Genomic DNA, 25547 nt, shown 5'->3' with positions numbered 1-25547 from the left:
TGCGGGCAAAAGCTTGAATTTAATACAACTTAAACTTCAAAACTGGCTGTAAATGAAAGAGAAACGGATGAAGCAGAGTTGTTTCTGCTGTGATCAAGACCCTACAGGCAACTAGGGGATGTTTTCCATTCAAGGACCCTAGATGAACTCCTGAGTTAATGGTCCGAGCATGACCAGCTCTATCCTTTTGCTATAAGCATTGGAAACCAGGACCCAATGTTCTCATAGATCGTAAAGGAAAAAGATCTGACAGAAAGAAATCTTTGCGTACATCACTGCAAAATCTTTCCAAATCCCTTAAACTTTGTTATGATTTCTGGCCTAAACTATTTAAGACTTTCCCCAAAGAAGCCGACGGCTCTCATGTTGTTATCACCCGGTGATGTCATGGACCCAATCTGAGAGGATTACACAGATGGTGGAAGAGAGGAACTCTGTGTTAGCTGAAGGAAAATACGTATTCCTCTGACAAACTATGGGAAGAATGACGAGGAATTTGGCTTCACATTGGTCTCTTCCTTCTTACAAATATTCTTTGGATCGACACCAAATTGTTTCTTTGTAAATGCTCAGCCTGATGGCTGCATTGTGTCAAACAACAGTAAATTCCTCCTCAAGGCTGCAGGAAATAAACAAAATGAACAAAGAAGATTTGAGACAATGCAAGAGGGTCGATGCAAAATTACATTGTGTGTGAGAACAATCAATTCAAGGCGCTGGCTTCCTTGTGTTCCATTCGTCATTGTGCTTGAATGGGAATCACAATTGAGGTGGAAGAACGTAGCAGTGTTATTATTGCGATTCCACTTTTATTACATGTCAGCTTCAAATGAAAAACATACTAATAAAAACATCTCCCAAGGATTAAAATACAGTGGATGGTAAAGTAAGGTATTGTGTAACAAATACAGTTGGAAAGCACATATATTTTATATTCCTGACGTATTATTTCAGGCCATTGCAACAGTCATGAAACAGCTGTTTCATGAGCTGAATATTAATCTTCCTTTGCTGACTCTTTACTCACTGTCGGACCCCATGAATGGTCAGTTTGTTCTTTCTCTCTATTCAGAGTTAATCCCTAAAGTCAGAACGGATGTATGCAAGTATTCAAATCAAAATGCTTGCTACAATGACAGACTGATGGATTGAAGATTATTTACAGACCAAAAACAACTATTAATGTATCTTACTAACATGCATTTCCTGTGTAGCCAAAGCCTGAGAATAGCTTTTTCCTGTGTTTGATAGACTTTCCTTGTTGTCCATAACTAATACAAACTCACGGATGGATTTCTTCATTATCATGAAAGTGGGAATCGTAGGACGTTTGGGTCAATCCCACATAAACCATCCTTCTGCCATAAAGCCATATAACACTGGTGCAACAAAACTTTTGAGAATAGACCCATAATTCACTGCTATTTCAGAAATGTTTGCTACAAAATACAGTGTCTCGCTATTTCAGGAAATTACTGAGCCTTTAAAAAAATTGCCTGGACATTCCGGAACAGAACTCTGACATTCCGGAACCAGGAAATATTCTGGAACCCGGCACCGAGATATCTCGGAACCTTGACATTCTGGAACACAGAACCCGGACTTTCTGTAACACGGAAATTCCGGAATCCTGAGATACCGGAACCTGGAAAACGGATATTCCGGAACCCGGACATTCTGGAACCCTGAACTCTGAAGAATATATTTGGGACTAATTTTTAAACATAATTTGTGGTTGTCTTGGCTTTGCTAAAAGTACAGCAAATATAGAGCACTTGCATCCTTAGTCTTTAAAACTAAATAAATTACATTCTTAAAAAAGCAGGATGATTAACAGAAATGGAAAGCGATATTTACTTTGTGAATTACAGCATAGTTCGACCCATTCAGGCCAACAATGTGAGAATACGTCGGGGTCTTTTTGCGATAAGGCAAAGATGTGTTTCAAGGGAACACAAGACAAAGAGGGAGGGAACCACTAACCTAAATAATCAAACTAGCGTCCTCAATGTCCATTCTTGACCTATGAGGCTGTATGAGGTCATGATTCATACTGGCAACAGAATCTTACATGGCCAGTAAGTCCATGTTTGTGTCTAACAGTCACGCTGACTAGTGCTGAGCAGATGACATTCCTGAGGAGACATTGATGCCCCACTGCCATGACAAGAACATTCCTGTGAGCCTGACACGTGACTTGCCATCTGTTTGCAGGTTCATCAGTCATGTGGCAGGTATTTTGACAAGCATGATGTCACTACTGAAGTCTGGTGAAATCGTAAGACTCTTCTATGATTCAAGCACAAATGTTGATTCAACGTGTCATGGTCACTTTGTTCTACGTGACAAAGTGTGTCGTTTGGCCCTCCATGTCATTATGTAATGTAATTCTAACTTGCACTCTGCACTAAAAGAGTCAAAAGTCATTGAGCTTGAGTCCATAATGTGAAATTGTGCATTTAATTGTAGTTTATGATTGGTGTGCACTCTCTAGTTTCCCCATCAGTCTGCATATAAATTCTGTGTATGACCTAATGAAGGCCCATAAACCTTCACAGATGACATACTGTAAAATATAATCTTATAAGAAAAAAATAAAATAATAATATGGGAATCAATATAGATGCAGTGATAGAGCTACAGATTGATCTGCCTGGAGGGCTGTGTAACAGTGACGTCCATTAAGCATCTGAAAAATCGTCCGTTTTTCTCCCAAATGGCAGACAGCGTCAAACAAAAACAAACAAGTCGCTCAAACCAAAAGGTGTCATTTACGTTTTTGTAAACCTTGAATTTGACCATATAAAAGCAGACATGCTGTCAGAGGACTGGAATGTGAAATGGAGCACAGTGGGAATGTCTCACAGGCTGTGTGTGTGTGTGTGTGTGTGTGTGTGTGTGTGTGTGTGTGTGTGTGTGTAACTCCTCAGCTCTGGCACTGGACAGGTGTGCTTCTTGGGATTGAACAATCCCTGTTATTGCCCAGCCAGCCTTTTATTACTGCCTCACACCCAGCGAATCCCATCCAAACACTGGTAAACAGGTAGAAGAGAACAACCATCAATCACTGCTGAGACCCGACCCGTGCCTATTCACACAAACACGCGCACAAAAAAGATGACCAGCAACACAAAGAGCAGAGTGTATTTCTGGAGGACAATCCTATTTTTCCAGGCATGTTTCTGTCATTATCATTCCTGGAGTAGCTCATGTTTGAAGTCAGCGGGCCGTAGAACAGCACAGCGCTCACTCTGCACCGAGTGGGATGGCTGCGAAGAGATGATGGGGAAAGCAGGTGCTGTGATTGGGGCTACGCTACTACCAGAGAGGTAGAAAAAGAGATGGAGAGAAATAAAGAGGAGGAGGCAGCAGCAACAACAGTGAGAGCATTCTGACCTCATTTCCCTGGCTAGACCCTACCCCCGTCTGAGTAGTTTTCATGTCCACTTCCCGTTGCTGTCTGATCAGTGGGTTTAATCTATCACGCCCATGGTCTGCCTTTCCGTCTGTCTGTCTATGTTTAATAGAGAGTATTAACAAAAGCAGGGCTGTTCAGCTGATTTCCTACAGAGTGATATGCCGCTGAAACCTAATGGTGCCTGAAGCATTTCACAAAGCTCGGAAGTGATGAAAGTTCCCATTATTTAGAATTTTCACCGTATTTGCCTCCGATTAGTCAACGCATGTTTAATCAGATTATGGCTGACCAAGAACTGTAAAGGAAATGTTTTGTGGTTCTGGCCATCATTAATCACCGAAGTTATTGCTAAGATCCGGAAACACGGCAACATCAAAGGGCTGCCTGACAGGTCCAGAAACACAGTCCGTCAGATGATTAGAGAGGCCGAAACAAAGCCAACAGCTAAACCAGATAATCTAAATCTCATATTTAGAAGGGGGTTGAGGGGGCAAGAGCAAGGTGAACCTTTACTCTCAAAGGCATCATGTGGACCCTCCTGATCATCATATGTACATATTATATTATTTCATCAGACAAAACTGTCCTAACAACAAACACACCAGGTGTAGCCAACTTAATGCCTCATTTTGGGAATGAAATTCAGACCAGATGATCTAAAGATACATCACTTTATGAGAAGAACTGCTGTGTAACATGCTTTAAAGATCATGTGGATCCCTGTGATAAAAAGAACATTGTCGTTGTCTTTTTCTCACTCTGATTTTCAGCAGCCAGAGTGGGTCACATCTATTATCATCTCAGTAAATAAGAAGATCATTTACAATCCCTAAATGCTACAACCTCAATTACAGAAAATGTCAGAACAAGGTGCACAACATGGCTGGTTCTCATTTGGTATTCATGACTACAATGCCTTTAGGGGCACCAAAGCTATTCAGTTAAACAGTTTACTCTTCTTGAAATTCAGAGAGGATTTGCAAAGTGAATACTGAATGACAGGGCAAAGTCACATCAGGGGTTTTAATCATGTTGTGATGAAAGAAAACCTGGCACATGACAAACCCGTCAGAGGCTTGCAGCTGGAACAATGGAGCCGCAATGTACGTTTGGTATCTGGCCTGGATTAATAGCATACACTCGGGCATGGATGTGCCATCACTTCTCTACTGCTAAATATTTCAGGATTTATTGAAAATACATGAACATATATTGAAAAGCAGAGGCAAGAAACAGAGCCTGTGTGCGTGACAGTATCAATACTTAAGTTCCTCCTCCATCCTCTCAGGAATAATGAAAACCTGTGTCATTTTTAATAGCAATCCATCCCATATTTGAGAAGATTACGTCTCTAGACCAAAATCTGGAAGCACTCATAACACACTGTATTGTGTAAAACAGGAGTTTGTTCAATGTTGCCCGACCCCATTTCAGTGATCTGACGCTCTGAAAACAAAGAGGGGAAAACTCAAGTATGGCTCAGAAAAACAGGCACAAATGCATCTCTGTATATACACATGAAGAAGGGTGTTGTGGGTAACCGTAGGTCACAGTGCAACTGTTGGGAGGCTGGCACAAAATGGACAAACATGGACAAAACATGTAATAAAGGCTCAACTGAGTCTAAAGGGAGCATCCATGTGCTTGTCTTTGGACCACCAGAGGTACTCTGCTTTATTTGGTATAGTTCTACTATGAACTGAAAGTAAGAAGAAAAAGAACATTTGGATCCATAATTGGCGGAAGATGCAGTCAATGTAAATATCTATAGCTTGTTCTACATCAGTTTAGTTTTGTATCAAATCAGTCTCAAGACTGATCTTGACAAATCTTTCGACCACAGGTGGACGCTGGATCTGCTCAAACTGCAACACAGCAGTCCAAACTTTCTTGCATGCCAAACATTCCGCAACTAATGTGCAGCGTAATTAATGCAGTGTCGGGCCATCTTATTGTGTAACAGTTAAGGATGCTTATCAGTAGTAACATGGATTACGCTAAAGGTGATGTCAACAATCCTGAATTGTTGGATAGAATATCAACATGAACCACCACGAGTTCTTCAGAAACTTTCTATTCATTCGCTTTTTAGGGACTTATTAATGTCTAAATATTTGCTTTGATCTATTAATTTGGTTGTGTTGTATATTGTCTACACTTATTTTATTCCATGCTTCTCTGACAACTAAATATGCATCTGCACTATATCAGAGCCTAATGTAGCTGCTGCTGTTACATACGCAGAGGTAATGAGGCAGATAAATAAAGCAGCGCTCCTGACGCCTTCGGGCAGATCTATAGACATCTCTGACAGGAACATATAGGAAACCAGTAATCAGAAAAATTACTATTCAAGCTACCAATGTAGATGCATGTAGAACACATGCACACGCGCACACACACACACACGCACACACACGCACACGCACACACACACACACACACACACACACACACACACACAAAGCTGACCCGACATGCCTCGTTGAAAAAGGTCAATCAATAGCATCCCAGGGCGGTGACGAGGAGGAACTGTGCGGTCTGTTATGGCTGGACAACGAGCGCGGCTCTCAGCCAACAGAAAACAGACAATGTGTTCCGGTCACTGCTGGGACACACCGACCTGTGTGCGTCTGGAAGGGATGTCTGTGTGTACAGTTATTTATTTTGAGTGTATGGGACAAGCTTTTGAGGGTGTGTGCTTTGGTCTGGTTTCTTATCTAACTGTGTGTATGAATCGGTTTGGCTGTGGGACATGTCTATTTATCTGCCGACTTCTCTGTGTGTGTCTGTGTCTGTGTGTGTGTGTGTTTAGGTGGGCCGGAGGTTGGGATTTGAGGACTAAGACACAGGAATCATAGACGTCATGGAGATTGCCATGAATCTATGGGTGCACCGACAACTACCACTGGATCACTTTAATACGGAAGTCTCAGTTTCGTTCAAGTTCTGGACTAATAAGGAGATTTATTTCTATGATTTTTCTGTGAATTCTTGGACGTTTATTTGCATGACAGATGATGTTATCTTTGTTAATAATATGCTACAATGAATATAAAAATGTGGTTTTGCATGTCTGCGTCTTAACATTTGACTTAAGAGAGGAAGTACAATTTTCTGCAGACAAAGAAGTAATGAGATTTGGAATAGATGCAGCCCTGTGCTATTGAGTTTTTGTTCTATTTATGCAGCTGCTACTACTGAGTGAACCCGGACTGCGGTTTGTCCACATTATCTTTGGCAAACAAGACCCAAAACATGACCTGCACACTCCTCTCCATCACATGTCTTTCTCCCTGGAGACACGTTTCACTGCATAACGTGACAGATAGCTTGAGACAAGCATTTGTGAGCAAATCTCTCAATCTTCCATTTTAAATAAATTGATTTTGTAGCAGAACTAAACTTTCATACTCAGGGTCGACTGCAAACAGATGCCACCAGCTTTAAAATGCCTTCTCTTAACAGCGTCTGACATTTTGTTTTATAGGCAATTATTGCCTTGCATTTCACTAATATTATGGAATTATCTTGGAGCTGTCAAGCTACATTTGCTTGAGTATTCAGACTATTTCCACGAAGCGACAACAGTGTGATTTCAAATGAATTTGAACCAACGGTTCCCATGCGTTTCAACCTTTCCAGCAGAGTATGTGCTAAAAGGGAAAAGGACCTATTATGACTGAGGAAAGAATGGCATATTCTTCCCTAATAGCTCTGCTGTAATGATCCTGGCATTTGTGAGACATTGTACTGTCTCACAAACATTACTGGAGCTACTTGGCCATCATTCAACTTCGTCAGACCTCCGCTGAGAATTGTGAACCCTTTGATAAGGCGTCCCCCGGGCTCCAAAGAACACACCAAGTGTAATTTAGTCCTTTACAGGCTTATTTGGCTGCAGGCTATCTGAGTCATCACCACCTTTCAAGTCATTTACAAATCCCAGAGTCATGCAATGCTTTTTACCTCCGACACTGACTGAGTGTGATATAATTGCATCTCTTACAACTTCAAAATGTTACTGGGCCAAAACATTAAACCACATCATGTTCTACGTTAATTATCAAGATAATCTAAGTCGTCAATTTAGATAATAATAAAGCATGAATTGTAAAGAACATAAATGCCCAATAATTTGCTTTTCTCTCTTTTATGTCACCGTAAATTGTATATCTCAGGATTTTAGACTGTTGGTAGATCAAACAAATATTTTAAAGAAGTCCACATTTGGGTATGCTAACTTTGAATTGGCACCACCGACTGTTTCTCTTGATGTCCCTAACTCCTAATACTCTTTCTGATTTTTCTTTTTTTATTATTATTTAATATTTATCTGTTTTATCTAGCCAGTTGCACTGCAATTTTAGTGCTTCTTTTTGTACTTTTGGTCAGATGCTAAAACTGCATTTCGTTGCCCTAGTACTGAATTTGCATAAATGTAGTGAGTGGAGACACGCAATCATTACTATTTAATTTAGCAGATTTTCTGTAAAGTCAGTCAAATGTTCTGCTGCATTTGAATGGAAACTTGACGACTGTAAGTTGAACATCTTCAGACTGTGAACTATTTGTTAGACACCTCTGGGACATTGTGAGATACATTTTAACCATTTTCTGATATCCTATAAACCAAACAATTATTGATTAATTGAAATAATAATGAATCAATAATAAATTACAGGCTTAGATCCACTGTAAATATTAGATATACTGTAAATAACTAAAAAGATAAGGACTACACTCTAGTTGGAGCAAATACAGGGCAGTTGCTGATATAACAGTTGACCTGTAAAGCTGATACTGGCAATGAGGCCTTCTGGAGTGATAGTGTGTTTATCCTGTCTATCCTGTCTGCTCACCAACTGATAGGAACATCCTCTACCGGCCAACCGGATTCCAGTTCATCAGTCTGCCTGCTGACCCCACAGCCTCTGACCTGTGATCACCTGCCAAGACTGTTCTATTGAAGCCAGGCAGCGACTGGGAGACTGACCAAGAGTGATTTACCCCCTGCTATGTTTTTATTATTAACCGGATCTTATGACAAAAAGTCAATTGCACATAACCACACGTGCACTCACAGACACATGTTCCTTTGCTCTGACCTATCAAACATCTGCTATGGGGAAGTCACAGAGTAAGCCAATAGGGGTGGATGTGGGTGTATCTGTGCAATCAGTAGTTGCAATGAGAAAAGGTTGAATTGTGTCAAAGTTAAACTTACAAGCTCACTGTGTGTGTCTTCTTTTTTTCTTTTTACTCTTTCCAATTTTCTGGAAGTCAGCTGCAGCCTCCCACTGTTCTGGGCCCCGGCGGATGACTTCTTATTGTGGGTTTGGAGCCCCAGAGCAATTAGATGAGTTTATGGTAAGCGCTAAGAAGCGGAGAGGCTTGTCATTCTGTCAGAGCTGATTTCCCCCTCACTCTAAATGTCGACCTCTCTGGGCTGCCAAGGGTGGACATGGGCCACATCCGCGTGTTTAAAAAAAAAAAAAAAAAAAAGAGAGGGAAGCGGAACATTTTTTAACCTGCAGTGTTTCTGTTTTTACTTCCTGTAATGACATTTCGTTGCCAAGCAATTTGAGCCAAAACATGCTGGCAGCAACTGTATTTGATGCATGACAATGTAAGTATTTTTTATCCAGTAAAGGGGGACTGATGGGCACTTGCAGATTCGGGATATTTGTATATGAATAGATGGACCCACAGTGGCTTTGTGAAGTTACAGTACCATGCATGCATTTTTTAATAGCAAAAGAAAATCTCCAACACTGAACCTCCTTTCATATTCCCTGCCCTACTGTGTTTATCATCATACAATCCAAGCGCTGTGGGAGGTTGTAGGTCGTCAGAGGCTGCAGGAGTTTGTCTAAACACACAACAGCTTCAAAACAAAGCCTACAAAATCAACAGAGTATCTAACAATGAGGTAGCTTGCCATGGCATGACACAGGAGTAAAATCCAAAAGATTCTTTCCACAAAGAAAGTAAAAACACATTTTAAACAGAGACAGCACGAGCATAGCATTCTCTACATGAATGAAAAAAAGCAACTATGATGCACCTCCCTGTGCAGTCCCAAGAGCGTTTCCCAACACTGTTGATGTCTTTTTTCCAAGTGCAGTGCCAACAAAATACTTCATCCGCTCCACCTCTGAGGCCTGTGTATCCTCCTGAGTCTTTCTACGAGATTCACCTCTTTACTGAAGCATTTGCTGGAAAACTAAATAAACACAGTTACACAATGGAAAGGGGGTCTTATGTAACTGACACCAGCGATGCCGTGGCCTAAATGTAACAATTTTCACGGCCCTGAACTTGAATACCCTCCATCCCATAGAAACGTGTATATACAACGTCAACCTGCTATGTTACATGTCGTGTTGCTTTGAAAGATGAGTAAAAGAATACCTGGAGGTGAAGCAGATCCCCCTGAGACTACACTCTGATGATGATGATGATGTAAATGTCCCTAATACTGGAACGTATTTTCTCTCTCAAACTTTAGCACTTAAGAAATATGAGGTAAGGTATTAATGACAGATGTTTATTAACTCATCTGATACATGCATTTATACCTGAGGCTCTTTTATGATGCTATTGGCCCAATATGTCTCTGTTGTACTTTCTTAAAGGGTAGCTTTGGTATTTTCTAACCTGGACCATATTTTCCCACATGTTTCCCCCATGTTTTGACTAATAGAGACAATTATTTCTGAAATTGGTTCCGTATTGCATGAGACCACTGTAGACAACAGCTGCGCACGGGCTGCAGTGTAATCCTATTGGGGAAAGGTGGCACCGTCATTTATGTCCACTAAAGGTACCTGTTTTTGCCACTGATGGGCTCTGATTGTTATTAATAGTGTCTGACATTATGGAAAGAGTCTAGAGTCCAGCTCGGGAGACTGGTGGTGTTCCTGTGGGTGCTGTGACCCTATGTCGCTCACAGAGGAAGAATGCGGAAGAGTGGGACCTGTTGCCGCCTGATGTTCAGACAACACTCCTCCTTGAGGAGGACTTGAACACAATAATATAGCGGTCAGATCAAGCAAATGCTTTTCTCTCTTTTTTTATGGTCTTTTCCATAATGTTGTCAAGCACTTCTGAACTGGGCCTACCAGTGTTAAAAAACAAGCACTATAAGTTGACGCTGCACAATTGGCCTCACAGCTCGTTTTGTTACAGCTTTGTCCCTCAATACTGAACCAGTTTAAAAATGATTGTCCCTATCAGCCTCTTAGACATGTAACAAGGGGGAAATAGGGTCCAGGTTGAAAAATACCAGTTACCCTTTAATGTAGCAGTAATGTAGGATTTTCGGTTGTGATACATGGGCTAGCTAATTTATATAGAAATCCACAATAGAAGGGGAAATTTGTCAATAACTGAGACAAAATTGATACAGATGACACACAATTGCTTGCTTATAATTGAATTAGCATTTAAAACAAATTATGGTTGAGGTTGATCACAGGCTGACCCCCCCACTTACAACATTTCATCTTTTGTTATGCAATGAATGCTGCATGATGGGATGCACTTATGCTAGCATGACTATGCAATCAAGGTACTGTCTGGTAATGGAGTCAGAAAAGTCTGTCAAGACAACCTAACTTCCCCAAAACCTGTTGCCAAAAGCTCCTTCTCATCCGTCAGAGATGCAAGTTAAACAAATGCAAGTTGTCTCAAAGGGAAAGTAATGTTCTTAAAGTCTAGTGTGTTCATTAAATACAATGGAAGAAGTGAATACATGTTTAGTCTTTCAGCTGCTGGCAATACAATAGTGTCCCTACGCTCTACAGAGGAAGTCCAGTGTGGGATGTGCCAGAAATACAATCCATGCTTTATTTTGTATAACATATCTATAATTATTTTTTATATGTTTCAAATGTTCAAAAGTACACTTCCTCTTCAATTTCAATCAAGGGTTTAATCTAGATGTCAAAAACACTTGAAATAAGTAAATCACAATTTCCCAGAGCCCAATATGTCATCTTCAAATTTCCCCAAAAGATCCCATTTATAGTTATTAAATGTTTTTGTATTTTTTTTTTAAGTAGCAAATGCTCACAACTGAGGAGCTGGATCCAGCAAGTGTTTGGCATGAATCAATTAATCAACTAATTATGTTCTAATTCTTGGACAACTGGATTATTTAACTAATCCTTTCAGTACTGACACATTTGCGGTGCCTCTGCATGTGCTCTGTGTGTGACTGAGGAGATTGGCTGCCGGAGAAGACGAGTGTGTTTTCAGTATGATCCTTGGCGTGAGAACAGACTGCGAGCGGACATCACACCACACTGTGACAGCCGAGGGCAGACAGGGGAGGCAACACACACCTCCCTGCCCGGCCCCGATACCTGCCCTGCCCCTCCGGACCTCTCACACATCCACGCGCACACAGACTTGTACCCAGCATGCACATGTGAAGGCGTACGTGCACAATCATACAGTACTCTTTGAGACAACTGACAATTTACAACCAAGATTCAAATTGTCAGAGATTTATGATGGTGTAAAGTCTTCTGTAAAAACGAACCTTTTGCACAATACGCCCAACATGCAAACTTCTAATTGTCTGTTTGTGAACATGCCCAAAGCTGCCAAATACAAGGATCATCAAACTACAGTCAGACATATTAAAAATCTCTGAAAATACACAGTTAATGATAGATGCTTGATTATTTTTGGCTGAGATGGCTTCTTCAAGTCTGAACAAACACAGTATGACATCAGAGGTGTTTGGAATACTGGCAGACACAAACTCACATCGCTTCAGTTCAGGTATAGAACGCCAACGTCGACATGTATATACATCGCCACTAATTATGGTAATTGATCCATGTAGCCCCACTGTAGGCAACAGCTGTAGGCTACATACTGTTAATTAGTTAAGGTGTAATTGATTTGCTGCTACCAACAATACTTCGAAAGCGGAATGATATATTGCCAAATTGCTGTAAAACATTACCTTAAATAAACTTGCCTTGCCTTGCCTTCTAATGCAAACTTGTAACTTGGTGGTCTTTGGATTTTGTAGAGAAAAAATTCTGTTCAACTTCATTGTATTAAAGTGGCAGCCGAAATCTAAGAAACAGACATCTAAAAACTAACCATATGGCTAAAATAAATACATTTGAAAATATGTTGTCAATTACCCTTTAAAAGGTTGTTTGACGGCAAATTGCAGCAGATGCAGCGGTACGCACTACTGTAACACGTGCAGAAATGACACGTAGGTGCGAGAGATGCGACAGACGAGCACTGTCCCCGTGGCCTCCAGGATGTCCTGAGTCTGAGAACATTGTGGCACCCAGTCGATACATACTGTCTCTGACGCATCCTCATGGGGAAACCAGACACCTGGGTCTCACCTCCTGCGTCTGAGAATGAATGGACTCACATGCGCACACACACACACACACACACACACACACACACACACACAGTGAGCATGTACGTGTGTGATTGTACATATACGGATGCAAATTCTGCACATTAATTCATGCAGATTACCGAGCAGTAAGCATATACTAAAAGCTGTTCTGCTTCAGTATTGATGAAATTAAAGGGGGAGTGTGCAGGAGGAAGAATGTATTTATTTATTTTTTTGTGTTGGCCTTAAAACCCAAACTATGAAGTGAAAGATGCTAAAATGCTTAATGAAGCGGAGGAGAGTTGGTGCTTGTGAATAAAGAAAATTGCGAATGTAGCTTGTTCAAAAGCTTCAGTTTAGATTTTTTTAATTGAACTAATAACTTGTATTTGGCTTCACAAAGATGTGCTAAGTAATCCAGAGAAACGTTAGACTGCGGGGACTGTGAACATGAATTAAAATATTGATATCAGCTTATGTCTTATTCCTTCTAAGCCTCTTGAAAAGAAATGAACAGAATACTCCAGCTACAGTATGAGCACTTCAGTGCATAATGAAGGCTTTATTTCTGAATGCTCTTAATCACTGGATCATTAGCTTGGTATCTTCTAATCCCACGTACTTCAAATTGCTAAAATTCAAGAATCCAACTATAATTTCTTCCCAGGGAATACAAATCACAGTAGCATACAGCAACAGTACTATATCCTGCTCAGAAACGTGAATGATGAGCCTGATGAAGGCCACGAGCCAAAACACATTGGTTTTACAATAAAAAATTTCTATGTATGTCGCTGGAGTTTTGACCTATTCAGAACCGTGGAAATAAAGCACACGGGTACAGCAGGAGCACATATTGTTCAGCAGCTGAGGTTCTTTCATTACTTTGGCCAAGATGCACTGGCTGTTAAATTCAATTTGCGAGTGCCCCCTACTTTGGCATAATTAAAAACTACTCTGCAAATCGCATGAGTCAGACTGAATGATGGAGCAGAGTAAAAAAAGACTCATTCAGAGAGGGCGGTTCTGAAACTAAACAGCGTCTGAAATATATCACTTTCCTTTAAAGACCAATGAGTAGACCTTTCCAATGAGGCAGAGAGCAGAACAAGTTCAAGCAGTGACAGGAACATTTGCTCCACACTGTCATAGATGGGCCAAAAATTAGGAGGAGACACGTGAAGCATGCATCAAAAACAAAGTATTCCTATTGATGATGAAATATCATCCGTTTGTGATTAGTGATTATGTCAACAAAAACAGAAACATGCATTCTTGGTCAGTTTCAGTTAAATTTCTATCAATCTGCAGCACTTTAACAAGTTGGTTGGCAAGAAACCTGAAGACAACAGGAGAGGAATGGTGACAGGGCGTGGATACTGGAGCGTGCTGCAGAGACAAATCACTTCGTGTTCCCGTCAGAAAGATAATTTTGAAACAATATTGGCCTTGTGCTCCGAGTTGAGCAGATGTGAAAACAGGTTTTTTTGCCTGGGCAGTGCTCCGGAGGCTTCACACACAGCAATTTACCAAAATGACTGACCCTTAATTTAGCTTCAAACAATGACACATGAAATTGACTTTATTGAGCTTGTGCCTGCTGACTTTAACAGCAAAAAAAGATAAATGGGGATAGGGAGGGAGAGGCAGGTATGTGTGCAAGCGAGAGCTTTTTTGTGGAATTTAGTACACATTCATATGCATACCAACATGTGTTAGCACTGTTGGCGTGTATGTTTGTTTCCCATCTGTCAAACAAAGACTAGTCATACTAAAAGGGTGTGAAAGGGCAGTTGACTTTAAGGTGCGCGTTGAAACGGATGTGGGCATCATAGCAGTGTGTCGTTGTGCGTCAGGGGTCTGGCTCCTGCAGGCTTAATCTTGACATGTAAATACAAAACCCAGCCCTTCCAAGTAATGTGAGGCAGAAGGGTGAAGAGTTTATAATTTGCTCAGTGTCTCCGAGGCGTTTCACTCAGACACAAGTGGAAGTTTGATATTCTTGAAGTTAATTTTCCTTGTTTTTACTGTAACCATTAATTTGTTCTTGCTCGATGCTTCTGAGCTTTCTTCACTCTTAATGGTGCTCCAACACTGCTCTGTTTCACACAAATGCACGTTGCCAAAACCAAAAGCAGTTTCAACCTTGTTGGGCCCTGTCTACACTACATGTCTGAATTATGTGCAGAATTACATTATTTCAGTAAGCATGAGCTCATTGGAAAGTAGACGATTTAAGTAAGTAGTCTGGTGGTGAGTTCCTTTGATGCTTTGTCAATTTAAACTGTTGACTTGGAAAAAACACAATCACGTCAACCTCCTGGTGATAATTACAAGTAGGATAGGAGTGTTTTGACAGGCTCACACCTGTAGCCACACACTGTGGAGACAGGACACATTTTCCATGTTCATTCCCAGGCTACTTTAAAAGATCATTCATCTTCGTCAAACAGCAAATCACATGTCTGAATATGAGTATTCTGTTTAAAGCATTTAGACAGACACGGTTACTGCAGCAATTAGTGATCGTTTTCTATTATTAATCAATCTATTGTCTATTATTTAAATAGTGACTATTTCCCTCAGAATTCTTCACATCCAACAGCGACATCTAATTGCTTGTTTTGTCTGATCATCTGTCAAAAAACCCTCAAATAAAAGTGATATAAAAGAATCACTTTTAGAAGGTCCTTACATTTGAGAAGTTGTTAACGGGGCCTACTCAATTGGCGGCGCGGGCCACATCCGGCCCAGAAGCAACCTCAGAGTGGCCAAGCGTACATAAATCTGATGTATGACAACATATGTAAGCAGATTAGCTAATAAGTGAGCCATCTCACTTCTTTCTCCACGCTGTTGAGAGTTTCACATGTGCAGTTTCCATAGTGACACTATCCTATCTATAATTTTCTTTTGTGCCTTAAACATTGTTATTTTCAACTGCAATGTCTTGTATTTATCAAAAAATTGTCAAATGCTCAAAAACAGTTACAATTAGGCTGCTGAAAATGTCTGGCCCAGCTACAGTTCCTTGTTTCAAAACCTGTCCCAATTTGTAATTGAATAGCTCCGCTTTAAACAGTGTGTATTTGGTATTTTTTGCTCTGGCTCGAAGGCAAATTTGGTTGATCGACCACTCTGATCTTGAATGAAATATCTCAACAACTAAAACAATTAAAATGGTCCAATACTTGAATACTTGACTAAATATCTGCAAAAATAATGAAATCAACTGCTGCTGTACTTTGTGTGTAGCGCTAATTAGCATGCTAGCACACTAAGCTCAGATGGTGAACCTGTTAAACATTATACCTGCCTGACATCAGAATGTTGGCTTTGCCATTGGACAGTGGGTGCACCACTTCCTCACACAAAGGTAGATATCATCTTCAGCACCAGATGCTGCAGCCAAATCCCATCAACAGGCCTCGAGATAAAATGACGGCTGTTAAGACCGTGGTTGCTCAGTGACAGCAGAAAGACTGCATTTAACCACAACCGTCAACTGGACTGACAGACGAGACTGATGGTTATAGCCTGCAAGATGTAGGAGATTCCTTTTGGCTCTGCACCTCCAGCAATCAATGAAGTTAATGTTGACAGTTTGTATCTTCCAGGGAGTCAGCTGTTAGACTGAGAACGAAAGGGAGGGAGTGAGAGTGAGAAGTCAAAGAGTGACAGGGAGTGAAGTGAGACAAGTAGAGAGCGATTATCGGAGTGTGCAGGAATATATCTCAATTAGTCTTGACTGGTTTCTGCCGTGTTTACAGAGTGCAGCAAATTGTGGCAGAAGCAATCATAGTACCAGTGAAGTATGTTGGGTTAAAGTGAGGGCCACTACTAAGTACTTAGAAGCAAAACAATAAAGTATGGTCAACATGCTCAAAGCAAGCAACCAATGACAAATGAACAACAACTTAGTATTTGAGAACTATTTTCACTCTTTTAATATGTGCTTAAGAAATCCCAAAACATTGATTTAGCTATGAATGGTATGTTCTGAGGTATAGATGCTAAGGGGGGTTATATGTGTACTCTCATTAACACAGTAATCAGGACAAAGAGGCTGCACTTTCAGACTTGGTGAAACAACAACAACTAATATGTGAAGCTCTAGTTTCTGCTCAAGACTGAAAACAATCATTTCCAATCCAAGGTGAAACATTACCAAACAACAGACGGGTGTCTATTGTTTGAATAAAATACAAATTCTTAAGAACAATCAATTGCTGAGCAATTAATTTGTCATTTTGTTATCTCGAAATAGCAATGTATTTTACTTCATTCCGAGAAGATCAAAATCCCATTTATACAAATGAAATATGTCTCTGGAAGCCATGTCTCCCCAAAATCTACTGTGCCACCTTTCGTGTTACTTTAATTAATATTTGCAACATTATGACTCCAATTCGGTCAGCAGGCAAAAGGTGGAAAGAAAAGAGAAAAAGAATAGAATAACATTTTATGAGACTTTTATCCCCAAACTTCGCACAAAAAAAGGGGTCTTGTCTCTGGCTATGCTGCGCCCTTTCTGATCTTAGCGTGACTTTACTAGACACCACCTTGCCGGGCCCACTTCCTGTGTCTTACTACTCCGTCTCGCATACCAAACCAGACATTCACACACCCACGGTGACGGCTGAGCGTGACCCAGTCATCCTGCGAGGCTGAGAGGCTGAGAGGAGTTCCTGTTCACGAGACTACTGCAGCTGTCTAGCAGTCTGTTGCACCACGCGGGCTTGGTGGGGTTGTCGCGGGTAAACCTGAGGAAGAAAGGGTGCGAGGTGTAAGGTGACAGCAGCGTAGGGGAGGGCTCTATTATGGTGTACTCATATTCTTTATGAGAGACTTCCTGGTACACGTGAGAGGCAAAGTAAAAACGTGCTGATCAGCTCATACAGAACACATCGCGATGATGCGAAAACCATTAATTAATCTTAGGTTTAGGTATGTAAATGGTGGAATAGCAAAGTTACGCTCTGACTCAGTATGAGAAGTTAGTACGTCCGGCTTACTGCCAAACTGTTTATAGTGGAATGCAAAATCTGCTGATTCTCAATGTTTTATCAATGTGAGTACATTTTCGTGCCAACAAAAAACATCTCAGCCGCACAGTAATTTACCATCGCTATTATTATATTACTTGAAATGTCATATATTCTTCCTGTATTGAAGGCAAGCTAACCTTTTATATTGCTCAGCCAAAGAGAGATTCCTACTTTTCCACTGGCAGGCCATCTACTACGTTGATTTGTGGCAACAATGATGCTGAATTTCAGGTTGTTAAATGTAAATGCAATCAGCTTAACCCGAGTAATACCTTGGAAGACGTTATGATTTGACATCCCTTGTGAGATAATGAATCAAAGACGGGAGGATGTGAGAGGAAGTAGCACGGCGATGTTACAAACGAACGCGCCAGACGAGGAGTCAGACAGCCAAACAGTTGAGAGGAAAGGCCGGTTAAATGTGGAAGGAATGTGACAGACAGCGAGGGAAGGCACGTTGACCTCGGTCCACATGCTACCCGGCGGGTTTCAGGTGTCTCACCCTCCTTCCCCCGTTCACACGCGGATGCCAAGCCTCCCTGAAGGAAACCAGCTCGGTTCCGTTAGGGAAGTCATATATGAGCCAGGAGGACGACGAGGAGTCTGCATCTGCAGGCCATCTAGTCAAAACAGGGCTTCTGTGCTGTCTGGTGTTAGTTTGGGGGCGGCTTCATGAGGCCTGACCAGAAAGGGGCCCGCACGGACGTATAAACTGCCAGGACTGAACCTAAATATTACGTCTATAAAAACATGACCTAAATATTGTGTCTGAAGTGAAGTTTTCCACCCTGTCTCCAGACTTAAATTGACACCTAAACCTTTTACACTTGTTCTGACAGATTTTTAGCACTTTTTAATGACCATTATTTTCCAGCCTCACAGAGCTTAGCTTACAGTAACTGCTTACAGCAGTGTACTATTAAATGATACAGTAAGTATCGACAGGCACTTCCAAAATAGATAAGGGCTACACTTGAAGTCATCACAGTGTCTGAGCAGCTCCAGTAAAAGGTGGCAGGTTTGGTAACCATTTCATGGTGGATTTAAACTGTCCATTCAGTTTATAAAGCTAAATCACACATCACTGTCCAGTTCTGAACTCAGTAAAATCAGTGGAAGTAAAATGTGAGAGTGGAGGATCAGAGAGGATTTTCTTTTCAGGCAATTAAGTTTGTCTGTCAGACTCCAGCACAACCCAAAGGCCAGATATGAATACAGAGAAAAATGGACCCAACTGCAGCTACTGGGAGGCAGCTGGAATTATTTGAAGCAGTTTATCAGAGTTCAGCAAAATTACTACTCGCCATGGCTACTGGATTGAGACTTGAGTTTATTTTTGATCAACAATACTGCAAAAACTGTGCTGCAATGTGTTAATTCTGCATCTCCAGAGGTTATCTGGCTTCGGGCTCCATTAACATGAAGTGCACTGAGGTGGTGAGGTGGCACAGAGAAAGTTGTGTTCATGCAGATTAAGGTGCAGGGGAATTTTTTAACTAGTTTCGGCACAAAATTAAGCTTAACCTTTAGCCCACACTGACCAGCATGTCGTGTAAAGGCAAGCACAAAAAGGCTTTTTTGTGGCTTAAGATGGTGAAGGCACACATACAGACATTTCTCAAAATGACAAATATATTTTTTTATGTAAATGTGTAATGCTTTGCCTTTTTAACTTTGATATCTGCATCGCTAGATAAAGGAGTTAGGGTCTAGTGAACTGGCCCTGTGCCTGGACTGAATGTGGAGGAGCAGCTGATCAACAGTGATCAGCTCAGCTCTTCAATCTGTCCCAGTGAGTGAACCCACATATCCTGTAGTAGAGAAAACTAATTCTGGCCACTTATGTCCAACACTTTGTTCAGTGATAATGTTCTTCTGTGGCTCAGGAGAAGCTAAAGCAGATCTTTTTTTTGACAAAATACAAACAAATATTTGACCAAAAAATGCATAACATGTACTAAAAACAGTATAATCAATGAAAATGATTTGATAAAATCATTGTGCGACCTTTCTTATTTTTAAAAAAATATCAGAATTTGGACATTATCCCTCACTGGCTTCCCATACATGAACCACATACCAGTTATGTAACATGGGGGCAAACTAAAAAGTTCAGGCCGAACTGCAATACAGTTGCACCTTAAACTCCTGTGTTTCTGTCAGTCTTGCAATAACCTTTTACCCTCTCACATATAAAGGGTTATACCTGAACTCCTTTACCTGTTAGTGCTGAAAAAACTAATAATAAAGTATGTACGCAAGCAAAAACATGCAAGTTTTTATTGGCATAAGGAATGCCAACAGTTCAAAACTTGCATCAGAGCATCTACAGAGAGGAGTGACGATACTAAACATCAAAATGCACTGTGAACTTGTCCTCACTAAATCTGCAGTGCACTCACTTCCTTCCTTCCAAACATAGACAGATGGGGACATTTTAAAATTGATTATTAACAGGCTGATTGATTCACTCTTCTTTGAGTTAATGTATAAGTTATCTAAACACTGAAAGTAACAGGAAGGATAGTTAGCCAACATGTGCTTTTCTGCAGCCAAGGTGGAGTTAAGGTCAGGAGGTTTGAGAGAAAAACTCAAATATTGTGGGCAGGCCAGGGACATATTCTCAAGTCAGCCATACGGTACATGAAGAATACATCCCAGGGAGACTTTCTTTCGTGGCTGAGAAAGTCTGAAAACACTAAATGGACATCAAATGTGTTCGAAACTGACTGTGGGTTCAATCAAGAAAACAAATGTAAAATTAAAAACATAACTATACCTATCGGACCATTAAATGCAATCAGAGCGCATAACAATATTTAAGAAATGTGTTCTTGATGGCCTTGGGTAAATATTCTTTATCTCAATTCTGAAAAGGTTTTTTTTTTTTCTTTGACCCCATTTCCCAATGGTTTTGTGTCTAACTGAGAAATAGAGACAACACTTTCTGAAAATGGTTCCATATTGAATGAGAGGACATGGAGACAACAGCTGCTCACAGGCTTTAATGGAATCCTATCGGGGCAAGGTGGCACCGTTATTTGCGTCCACTGAAAGTACTTGTTTTTGCCACTGATGGGCTCTGATTGGTATTTTAAGTGTGTGACATTATGGAAACAATCAAGGAGATAGATAACAAACAGAGAAAAAAGATACAGAAAAACGCTTCATTTTTCTGTATGGCCCATTCATAATGTTGTCAGACAGTCAATAGCAATCTGAGACAAAGAAAACTAAGGCAAAAAATAACAGCAGGTTTACTTTTAATGCCATTTAATGATGATTCTTAAATAGGTTCACAAGCATGAAGGTCACCTTACAATCTGCTGCATGCAGCTTGGTGAACAGTTTCAGTTTCTCAAACTATGAGTTCAGTATTATAAGATGCAAGCTGTATAAGAACAATTAACTTTGGCTCTTTGTTTTAAGTGTTTTCAGACGATGCTGCAGTCTGCAGTGAATAGTCATGCAGTCCATTTAGAGAAGCATTTCCCCTGATACTAAAGCTTTTAAGCCACAGCCTAATGGATGAGATTCATGCTGCAACCTTTAAGAAATGTTTTCCGTTCCATATTGTCATATGGAGTTGAACTGGGTACAATCAATTACAAAAAGCGATGACACCAGCCTTTGAAGATAAAGAGGAGGAGTTAAAATTTCGCAAACCAACTAGTTAATTATCTCCTGCAGTGACTCCACAAGACGATTAGAGGGGAACTCAAAGCAGACAAGATGGATTAGCCAATAAAATCCCACAGCATTTAAAACAGACTAAATTGATAAACAATAACAAGTGGTTCCTGCCAAATTAAATATAAACACCCCACATCTATTCGCCTGCTGCATGGTGCACCTGAACTCCCCATATCTGATCCAAAGAGATGACTTGACTCCAAATCGACTCCCAGAAGTTGAATAACCGATCATGTTAACGACGAATGTCACAGGGTTTATGTGTGTGGTTTGTGATTTCTTCTCTCCCTATGTTGTCTGCATTGATCTCATAACACCTATCCGCTCCGGGAAGCAGAGGGGTGATTGGCAACCTATCTGGAAGGTCATGGTCTTTTCTCCAGAGGAGACGCTGTGGTAACTGTGGAGGGGTGAAGCCCCCTTTACATCTCCTCGCAGCTAAGGACCTCTCCTTCCTTGATGTATTTATGATGATCTTAAAAATGCTCTCGCCCTGGACTATTTAAAAAAAACAAATCCATAAATGAAATCTCTGTAAAGACTGAAATCTGTGTGCTATTTTGGCAGAGTGCTCACCAGTAGGAAGTTCATACAAGACCAACAAATGAGGGGTTTCACCTTGTCACACAAGCAGTGACCAGCCTTTTTTTTTTTTTCTTACTGCAACTGAAATCGACCGAATCTGGCCTCGTACATTTTGGCATTAAATTGGTAGCAACACATGGTAAACTGAGAGGGCTGAAAATATGTGAAATAAAGCAGAGAAAATAAACATGGCCCTGGCCAAAAATGCTGATCCCGATAGGCGCTCATTAATGCTGTCGGTTTAAAAGCAGCCTCAACCAATTGAAGTCACCCAGGGTGTTTGGGGATTCTATTGAAATCAGTCTAAAAGGGAATTTAGTGGCACAGCATAAAATATGTAGTGTTGTTTCAACACAGGCAAGGCTAAAGAATTATAGGTTCAAACATTATGCTATAATTATAACTGAACACAGGAAGGAAACAGTCTACTGGAAGTGACTGCTCACACAATTATAGTTCACATCAACTAGCAAAATGATTTATTCCCAAAAAGGCTGATAAAAAAGACCCAAAACTGCTGTTTTCCCATTTTCCATAATTTCTCGGGTCAAAAAAGACATACCATCTGTTTGTAGATGAATAATGAGACAGCGCTCAATATTGTAAGCGTACGCACTAATGTAAAACTCACGATAACATAGCAAAGTACAAGCATTAGTGCTATGTCACACATTACACAATGTTCAAGCAGGCAGCGTGACTGACTACTGCTTTACAGATAGCGGCTCCTTTCCCTGCCACCATAAGAGATTGAAGGACACTTTTTGACACGTGTAAATGTTACACAAGCTAATAACACCCAAGGTGATTGGGTCGTTTGGTGATTCTGACAATGTTTGGATTAATACAACTTGTACCTGGAAAAACCTATGAGGTTTTATAGCTATTATGACTGTGATGCTAAATTATGTGCATATGATGTATTATACTGTGTGTTATGGGCAACACAACACGTGGCGTTACACTACATCATTCTTCTTTGCATACAAACACAAAAAATTAAAATATTTAAATAATGAAAAGGTGATGAATTTGAAATTCAGATCAGTAATACAGCAGCAAACAACTATTTGCTATGTACAGATATAGTGGAGTAATGTCTCCATGAGCTGAGAATGAATTCACTCTCCCTCTGTATGCTGTAAATCAAGCTTATTTGTGCTATGTTTACATACTTAGCCAGATAATAGCACAATATAAATATGTTTACAATGCATTATAGACATGGGGATCATAGTCAATTTGTGGAACAAAAGCCTTGATGCTCACTTTTATGAGAACATGTCATTTTGTAGATGTATCACAGTGCATCCAGCAAGTCAGCACACAACAAGATTATATTTCATCTTTACACATTTCATCCAATTCAACTGACTAACTCATAATTCTGCCCATTCTGCCTGAGACAATAGTTGTGCGCATTCATTAGAATCTGTGATTATTTGAGTCCTGTTTTTGCAAGAAAATAGTTGATGCTCTTATCCTCACACTCATTGTTTTTTATTCATCACAGCTGGCTCCTCCCATGGGCAGAGCAGGGACCAGAAACCAAATCATTGCTATCGCTTTATGAAATATGAGAAAAAGCTCAATTTAAATGTGAGAAAAGGTTTTGGCAGAGTGCTGATGCCGTGTGCACATGTGCATGCAAATGCCTGTCTTGTACCACGTTCAGAATACATGAAATGTGGTGGCTGACAGTAGCAGCGCCAAGCTTTTCAATCAGTGCCCCTGCCTCCAGTGAGGCTGGGGACCATTAGCACCAAACAAAGTGACTCTGATGTGAAATGACAGGGCCTTTCACAGAAGCCGTCCCACTGTTTCAACCATTGCCAACACGCGGCTGCCCAACATTGCAGCTAGACTCACTCCGGCAACCTTGTGCACTGGCATTGTTGTATGCTTTTCCAAAATGTCTTGATTCATTCATTTCAGCGGTCACAAAGCCTCTCACTTCCGAAAATACATGTCTATGTTTTTATTTTTTCTTCTACTTTTTGTCATGGTCTTGGTGTGAATTATGAAGCAAGACCTTCTTGGATGCGTTGAACACATCCCATGAATATTATTGACAACCATGAGAACAGACAATGAGTATATCATGTTTTTATATTTTTCAAAATGTAGCACAACTTCATAAGGAAAAATACAGTGCAGGACAATGCACATGCTTTTATATACAAATATAGTTGATATCAAGTTGATTACTTGAAGTAACGCCCATTTATATATATATATATATATATATATATATATATATATATATATATATATATATATATATATATTTATATATATATATATATATATATATATATATATATATATATATAAAAATGGGCGTTGTATATGGGTGTTATATATATATATAAATATATATATATATATATATATATATATATATATATATATATATATATATATAAATGGGCGTTACTTCAAGTAATCAACATATCTCTTTGTATAGGCTTGCTCAATATGGTTAAAATGTTATTGGTATGGCACAGCTGGTGATAAGTAGCTTTCAGAGATGTAGGCCTACTGCAGGGTAAACCTTCCTAAAACTACATTGTATTATATCAAACTTTTTGCGGAAACTTTGATTTAGCAGATTTTATATCTGGAGTGGACACGAGTTCATTATGAACTGACTCAAAAACTTCGAGGGGGAAATCTTGCTTTTACAAGAAACACATTTCAAATCCCCGCTTAGAAAACAACAGACTGTCACATACATCAGCCACCTTCATATGTATCACTATAACCTGCACCGCTGCAGACTATTAATGAATTGCCTGTCAAGTGACAACGCCTTCCTCTCCACTTCCACATCAAACTTTTTTTCATTTTTTTTTTCTCCTTTCATTTTCGGCGATTTGAATCATGCCGAGGAAGCTGCCACATCGCTTACCTCTCTCCTCCTGCTCTCGGCCCCGGGTCTGGTGATGAGCGCGGTGTCACCGCACACCACGGCCGCATCCTCCACGAACACGCAGTCCGGGAGCTCCTCGTCCGCGGGGAGCTCCAGCACCTCCAGCCCGAGCGTCGTCCGCAGGACCTCGACGTACAGCTCGTGCTCCCTCCGCGCCTTGGCCGGGTCCACCTCCGCATGGCTGCTCCGGAGCGCTTCTTTGGCCAGGGACGCGGGGATTCCCCGGACGATGGCGTGGGTGTAACCAAAACCTGACATTAAACCAGCCATGTTTCGCTTTCCTTCAATTGGCACGCTCAAATCTGAAAAAAAAAAAATCAAGATATGACTGAAAACACCCTAACGGGCAAACCGGCGAATGAATGAGAGGAACTACTGTCAGATAACCTGATGCTGCCTTGCTTATTTGTACCCTGCTAGTTAGTTGTGGTTTAATTCTTTATTTACAGTCGCCTGCTACACACACTGTCAGTCTGCCCTGCTCCA

At 40.5% G+C, this 25547-nt stretch overlaps 1 protein-coding gene across 1 annotated transcript in view; it reads right to left on the bottom strand.

Moving 5' to 3' along the window:
* ddah1 (dimethylarginine dimethylaminohydrolase 1) overlaps positions 1 to 25331 on the bottom strand; it is a gene marked incomplete at its 5' end in the record, with an annotated part of 60082 nt that extends 34751 nt beyond the window's left edge. The window contains one exon of the mRNA XM_079221421.1: positions 25041 to 25331. Coding sequence (XP_079077547.1) covers positions 25041 to 25331 — 291 coding nt within the window. The remainder of the gene's footprint in view (positions 1 to 25040) is intronic.
* Between the last annotated feature and the right edge of the window lie 216 nt (positions 25332 to 25547).

The sequence above is a fragment of the Taurulus bubalis genome (assembly GCF_910589615.1).
Source record: "Taurulus bubalis genome assembly, chromosome: 7".
Taxonomy (NCBI): domain Eukaryota; kingdom Metazoa; phylum Chordata; class Actinopteri; order Perciformes; family Cottidae; genus Taurulus; species Taurulus bubalis.
This window is presented reverse-complemented; position numbering and strand designations above follow the sequence as displayed.